At 42.5% G+C, this 7,278-nt stretch overlaps 1 protein-coding gene across 2 annotated transcripts; it reads left to right on the top strand.

Annotated features, from left to right (window-relative positions):
* Window positions 1-281: 281 nt before the first annotated feature.
* On the top strand, window positions 282-6,168 carry mdm4 (MDM4 regulator of p53). 2 transcript variants are annotated; one of them, XM_029503303.1, is made up of 11 exons: window positions 282-639; window positions 972-1,058; window positions 1,146-1,220; window positions 1,349-1,482; window positions 1,567-1,616; window positions 2,071-2,135; window positions 3,386-3,482; window positions 3,564-3,724; window positions 3,884-4,066; window positions 4,232-4,300; window positions 4,396-6,168. In XM_029503303.1, exons 2-11 carry the CDS (start codon window positions 987-989, stop codon window positions 4,963-4,965), a joined length of 1,476 nt encoding a protein of 491 aa, XP_029359163.1. In that variant the 5' UTR covers window positions 282-639; window positions 972-986; the 3' UTR covers window positions 4,966-6,168. The 2 variants fall into 2 exon arrangements, with proteins under 2 accessions (XP_029359163.1, XP_029359162.1); XM_029503302.1 differs by having other exon boundaries at window positions 3,869-4,066.
* The last annotated feature ends 1,110 nt before the right edge of the window (window positions 6,169-7,278 follow it).

Genomic DNA, 7,278 nt, shown 5'->3' with positions numbered 1-7,278 from the left:
AATTATTAACTAGGCAATTGTTTTTGTTTTGTTTTTTCACTAAAACCAAATCCAATGGGATTTTCTATAGGATACATATAACTACATGAGTTATGACAGCACAGTGATTTTTATATAGTTTGTAACGTGTGAGCGAATCTCTTGTTGAACAGAAGTTTAAATTGTTTAAACACAACACTTGTAACCAAGCAGTAATGTGCTCAGTGTGGAGGCCGCTTTTGTGTTTTGGAGTTGTCTCACCGTCACTAGGGGGCCCCACACACACACTGGGCCCGTGTGGCAACGCATCCGGAACTTGTGTAACCATATTCATCATCGTTTTGAATCTGTGTTTCAGCTAGCTGTGTCGTGTGCCGTTTCTCGGCCGTGTGTGTTGGCGGGGTGTGGTGCTGTTGAGGCAGCAGGCCGGTCCGGACCATGTAGCAGCGGCGCAGCGATGACTTCTCCTCCCGGCCAGCTGTTCTCTCTCCGCGCTTACTTTTTGCGGCGTTAGCGCCCGAAGCTAAGCTAACCGAGCTAACCGCAGCTAGCACGCTTGCTAACGCCAACGGTCCGCCACCTGCCGAAGTTGGAGGCATGGTCCGGCTCATAGGACCATAGCTGGGAGGACCGGGACCTGGACGGGTTGGTTTACCTCAGGTTAGCTCTGATACTCGCTTTTTTAACCAGGCCAAGACGATACGAGCTGTGGAGAAATGAAAGTAATGGTGGTTGTGGTGTAAGGACACCTGGAGCAGGTTTTTTCTGTCGCAGTCTGCTCAGCTTCAGAAAGACTCGGCCTACTGCCACTACCGTACATTTAAGCCATTTTAGTCCCATTTAAACCTTATTAATGTTTTCAGGGAATAAACAATCAACATTGCCGCGTTAGGCTCGTAGATATTGGTGCTTTACGTAATGAGGAAGTCGTTAGAGCATCATGGCGGAGTATGACGGTTAGTTTGTAATAAACTCTCATATTGGTTTCTCAGACGTTGTCGCTTACTATGAGCTCCCTGTCAGCCCAGTCTCCGGCATCCAGCTCATCATGCAGGACACTACCTGGAGAGGGAAATCAGGTACAGCTGAATGAACACTAAACAAGTGTCCATGATCGGGGCAGTAAGTTATTTTGGATGCTAATCGATGGTTTTTCCCCTCCACAGGTGCAACCAAAGGCCCCTCTCCTGCAGATTCTGCGTGTGGCCGGAGCCCAAGAAGAAATCTTCACACTCAAAGAGGTGAAATGTACAGCATGCTTCACTGGCTTCTTAAGATGTTACCATCGACATGGTTCATTCATCTCTTGCAGGCGAAGGTCTGCTTTGTAGAGCCCCTTGTGATGTCTAATTCTCAGTGTTATTTGTAGGTGATGCACTACCTGGGTCAGTACATCATGGGGAAGCAACTGTATGACAAACAGCGGCAGCACATCGTGCATTGCCAGGATGACCCATTGGGAGAGCTGCTGGAAGTGGACAGCTTCTCTGTCAAAAACCCAAGGTCGCTCACTGAAAGCCTCTGTTCAGACTTGTATATCTAAGGTAAAGAAGCACATCCTAAGATCTCTTATTGTTGTCTTCACAGCCCGGTGTATGAAATGCTGAAGAAATACTTGGTTGTGCTTGATTGTACTGGTAAGTGACACTGACATTTGATGCTTTATTACATTCTTGATGTATCTCAAACTGTGTTTTTGTCAAGGGGCATCTTAAAAGAGCATGCAATTTGTGAAAATACTTTTTATAGTTGCTACATTGTAAATTTATGGTGACTTGAAATTCAACTTTCTTCTTCCTCTTCCCCTCGATGGAGTTAGTAATTCATTTACATCTTGACCCATGGTATGTTTTGAGGGATGACTTCTTTGAATATAGTCTTCCTGCTATATCCAGACGTCATCTTTCTCGTTTGCATATATTGTGAGTGCTTGTGAGAGTTTGCATCTAATGTGGGGATTCTACTCTGGACAAGAAGAGCAGCAGTGTCCTGTTGAGCTACAGATCAAGGCCTTAGTGAGAAAGTGTGTCATGCTATAATTAAAGGGTGGGGGTGTCTTTTTTCTGTTACTGTGTTTTATCTGAAATGCAGACGCTGCAGAGAATCTTTCTGTGGGCCGTGAATGTGTAGAGGGCGGAGTGGAGGATCGTGGTCAGGTAAAGCTGAAGCATGGTGCTCAGAAGAAACAGAGGCTCCCAGCCCTTCCTGCCTCATTACATACAAAATTAGTGACTACAAAGGGGCAGGTCCAGCAGTATCTGTGCAAAGCAGATAGAAATCATTATGTGTTTTGATGTAAAGGGCCTACTCACCCTGAGACCAGTGGGCCTTGTTGCAGCACATCACAAGAGTTTGTCCACATGTGTGTTTGTGTGTAATGAGGAAGGTGGGTTGGTAAGTGCTGCTGTCTTCGTTAGTGTGCATTTGTACAGAGTGGCACCGTCTCTGTACAACCCCATCCCTGGTTTGGTCTGGTAGTTGTTTTCGCAGACTTTTGTGATCCACCAGCTCCACCCAGTGGATGGGGGGGCAGAGTCACTGTCTCTGTCTGTCTCAGAGTTCTCTTCTCTGCAAACTGGAGGATCACAGCTTCTGATCAGCCACGGGGCCTAATGACTACCCTAAACCTCCTCACCTATCCCCATGTCCCTACACCCTCGTCTCCAATTTCCTCCTAAAAGTGTTCTCTCAATGCAAATCAGCCTGATGAATCAAAAGAGTTCATACATTTCTAATTGCTTCATATGTTAAATCCATTTCATGAAGTTGTAAAATTCGAGTGCTGATCTTTCAATATGTTCTTTAAAAATATCTGCTATCAGACACGATGAATAGTTATTGAGCCATAGATCCCCTCTCAATTTCCATTTGTCTCCGTTTACTCTTTGTGAAAATACCATATTTTAGAGTTGAGAAAACATTTGCTGATGTGTGTCAGATAGCCTGTATGGGTTTTCTTGTCATCAGAATGAATATCTAAGAATACATCACTAAATAAATAATCCCAAAATTAGTTGGCACATACTACCTAATATAACTGCTCTGGGCTTCTTTTTTTGTTGATTTTTATTTTTATTTATTTTATTTTTTTCCCCCTTATTTGTTTATTTATTTATTTTTTTTTTATTTGACTTACTAGTTTCATCATTCTATCTATGAACTGCCTTTCTTGTCTGCCCTTTCTGGGCCCCCCTCTCCCCACCTCTATGCAGTTCTACTCCCCCTTATTACCTTCTAAATTTATTTTGAACTGTCCCACCACTTGCCCTTATCCTAATTTCCCTAACTCCATTCTCCATGAACCCCCACTCCACTCCCAGAGGCCATCTTGAAAAGGAGCTGTGAGTCCTCCAAGTACCCAGTCATTGCTCTGTGTTCTAATTTTTATCCTTCGTATCTTCTGTAGATGTGTGGAGCTGTGGTCAAAGCAGGACTGGAGGCTGGCAGTGATGGGCCTCTCCTGCAGACCCCTTCCCAGAGACGACCTCGGGAGCCAGATGATGGTAAACTGTGACATGATCAGAAATACACTTAGGACCAGACCTCTTCAAAATGCTGAATTTAACTGTTAAAAATGTCCTCAGATTCCCTGGAAGGCCTGCCACGCTCAGCCTGCAAACGGCCCAAACTTGATGTTACTCTGGATGACTGGGACCTCTCTGGCCTGCCCTGGTGGTTTCTGGGTAATCTCCGTAGTAACTACAGCCGCAGGAGCAATGGCTCCACTGACATCCACACAAACCAAGTAAGAAACATTATGTGTTGTCAGTAAATGTAATTAACACCGACTGTGCTCATTTGGGAGTTTTTAACATTTGAAAAAACCAAACGGACATAATTCCACAGCATAAATTTGACTTTAACAGTGGTGGTCTGACTGATGTGTCAGCTGTCTCCTGCACAGGAGGAGGACACTGCCATTGTCTCGGATACCACAGATGACCTTTGGTTCCTAACTGAGGGTGAGAGTGAACAGGTGAGCGTGGAAATGAAAGAGGCTGTCCTGGAAGAAGGCAGTGGAGGAGAAGGTGAGGCCCCACCTGAGGAGGATGATGGAGGAGGGAAGGAGGAGAAAGCAGATCGAGAGGTACGACTTTGTTTTAACAATTTTCCCTAATTGGTTCTGCTCATGCTCAAGTCAACCAATAGTGAATTTTTTTCTTTTTTGCAGTGTTCAGACAGGTGCCGATGATGAGTTGATATGTCTGTTCTGAGTATAGTGAAGATAATATGGTCAGATGTCTGTGTTTAGATGCAGGAGGACCCAGATGAGGACTCCCAGTGTCTAAGTGATGACACGGATACAGAAATTTCTACACAGGTTTGTACCTCTGTACAGCATTGGAGATGTTGGTAGATGAAGATTAAAGCTTCACAAATGGTGACTTTTGATATTGTGTTAACATTTTCACTCAGGATTCATGGCAGTGCACAGAATGCAGGAAGTACAATAACCCTCTACAGAGGTACTGCGTTCGCTGCTGGGCTCTGCGTAAGAACTGGTATAAGGATGTCCCTCGACTCGCCCATTCCCTTTCTGTTCCCGACATCCCAGCATGCAGCTCCCTCACCACCCATGATGAGGAAGATGACAGCGACACAGGCATTGATGTCCCAGACTGCAGTAGGACAGTGTCCGACCCTGTTGTCTTGCCCTCTCACTCCACTGCTGAACGGCCACTGCCCACAATGGTTATGGGAAAAGGCAAGGGGCCTCGGCCCATGGGTTTCCACAGGGAGGAGCAACTCTCAGGAGAGGAGAGTCAGGAAAATCTGGGTATGGAGGTTGAAGAAGTTAGGCCTGAGGCACTGATGGAGCCATGCAAGCTCTGTCGAGTGCGACCACGCAATGGAAATATAATACATGGACGTACAGCTCACCTGCTAACATGCTTCCCATGTGCGAGGAGGTTACATAAGTTCCAGGCCCCTTGTCCAGGATGTGGAAAAATTATTCAAAAAGTCATTAAGATATTTATCCTCTGAAATAATTTCACTAAGTCCAACACAGACACTCTCTTTCACTCTCACACAGATTCAGTTCTTAGGAGCCAAACATCCAAAACTAATTTGACTGAATGGCTGCATGCATGTCTACACACACACACACACACACACACACACACACACACACACTAATGTGCACCTTACCCTTAAACCTATACAGACTCAGACACAAAGAAAGCACTTGGTGAAGAATGCTCCTGGCTGCATGGTTATGGATTATTTTGCTTCTCACTGCCTCTTATTGTTAGACAAACTTTGTCATACCAAATGTTTCCTCATGCCACATTTGAATAAGGGATATTCAAAATCAGAAGTATTTATTTATTTATTAGAGGAACTCAAAGAAATGCACAGTTTCTGTGGACTATTTGAATTCATGAAGGCTTCTCATTTTTTTGGGTGTATGAATTTTTTGGGTTTTTGTGCCATTTACATTAAAAAAAAAAAAAAAAAAAAAGGTATTGCTTGCCCTAGTTTTATCAGCTTCGCCATAGATGTGCTTCAGTAATCACCCGGATTGAAATCTGCAGGTATATAACCACAAGATTAAGATTAAGCAGTGTCTGGGCTGTTTTGTTCTTGTTTATTTGACCTTTTTTGCGTCCCCTTAGGTATTCTGGCTCTGGGGCTTGAGTTATGAAGATGAAACTGGTGATTGATTCTTAAAAACCACAAATGCATTTTTCAACCCCTTCAACTCGATGAACATATACTTTAAGGCATTTCTTCTTAAAATTGTGCCCTCTTAGCTAAAGTGAATGTAATGTAGAATGCAACTGTGGTAGCTTAAGTCTTGTTTCTCATAACATTAAGTTGCTTGAGAATGCACAGCTGAAGTATTTACTGTAGTTTTCTCTCGAGGTAATAATTTGATGTTTATGTATTGAATAGTTACAATTGCCAAGCTTATTATGACAGTAATGCCTGCAGGACGTTATGCCACACAAAAATATAACTATGACAACTTTTAGTTATGTCATAATTATATTTGTGTATGTGTGTATATATATATATATATAAAAATCTGTTATCTATAAATGTTATTCAGAAAGGATACTGTAATCCTTTTCCTGAGCTAATGGAGACTGTTAAATCCTTGTATATTTTGTATTTAATTTATTTATGATTTTGTTTTGTTTTGGGCCAGCCCCCATTGATGAAACTAAACTGAGAAAGGCTGCACTTGTTATTGCAAAGCATTATTTCATAGATAAAGAGGAAGAAAACATGCTAAGTTACAAAAATGACAGAGCAGTACTTATTAGTAGTTATGTTCTAGATTTAAGCGTTACACTGCCAGGTAATGACTAACATTTAATTTGTATATAGTAGATTTTATTTAAATTTTTTCTCCATTAAGAACTGTACAAATGTTCTCAATGGAGAACTTTTGAATGAAGCTGTTATCTCCTTTGAATGAATGAGCCATCTACAAATACTATAAGATGTCTGGTAACTTTTACTCTCTGCTCGATGTAGAGGGAATATAAGTCGGCTTTTTTTGCTCTTGACTTGTGCTCAAGCCTTCTGCCAGCAGATGGGGAGAAGTCACAATGTACAGCATATGGTACATGCTGATGCTGTATGACACGTAACTCGTATGTGTAGCATGCCTCCTGTTGTGATTAGCACTGGCACTGAGCCGGTGTAGGAGCTGTATTAGCTATATAAAAGCTGTAAAAGATTTATGTAGCTTGTATTTATAACCATTGTTGTGCGCCTTGAGAAGCAGATATCTTCTAGGGAGAAACCTCATAAAAATGTCCCAATATGTATTACCATAGCTATCAGAAGTGACACCCAATTGTTGCTGTTCTTGATGTTAAGAAATGAATGTGCTAAAGGTGGTACAGTTGATATATTGTTTTTTTTTTACCGGTAATGGAATAAAATAAGTTGTTTTGTAAAGCAATAAAGACTTGAGCTCACTTTTTTTCTTTTTTAATGTGGTTTGTGTTTGATGTACCGTACCCACTGTACTGTGTGTTTGTGTGTCTGTATGTTTTGACAGAAGAATAAGTCATTGTATGACAGGCCAGCTGTCATGTGTCCTCGCTGGCTTGATGGGGCTTCAGCACCTGCAACTCTCCTCTGCTTACTCACTGTTCTGACCCAGCTGACTGCCCGCCTTCATGCTGTTTTCTTGTTGTGAAGTGGGAGAAGCACTCTACCCTTCTACACTATATGTGGCTTTAATGCTATGGCTGTGTGAGTGATGCATAAAAATACTGTGACTATTTTACCCTGGGGTGTTATTTAGATACTGATAAGCCGTAAGGGGGATATTTCCTG

This window comes from Echeneis naucrates, chromosome 5 (genome assembly GCF_900963305.1).
Source record: "Echeneis naucrates chromosome 5, fEcheNa1.1, whole genome shotgun sequence".
Classification (NCBI taxonomy): Eukaryota; Metazoa; Chordata; class Actinopteri; order Carangiformes; family Echeneidae; genus Echeneis; species Echeneis naucrates.
The sequence above is the reverse complement of the archived record's forward strand: the minus strand, read 5'-3'. Positions and strand labels throughout refer to the sequence as shown.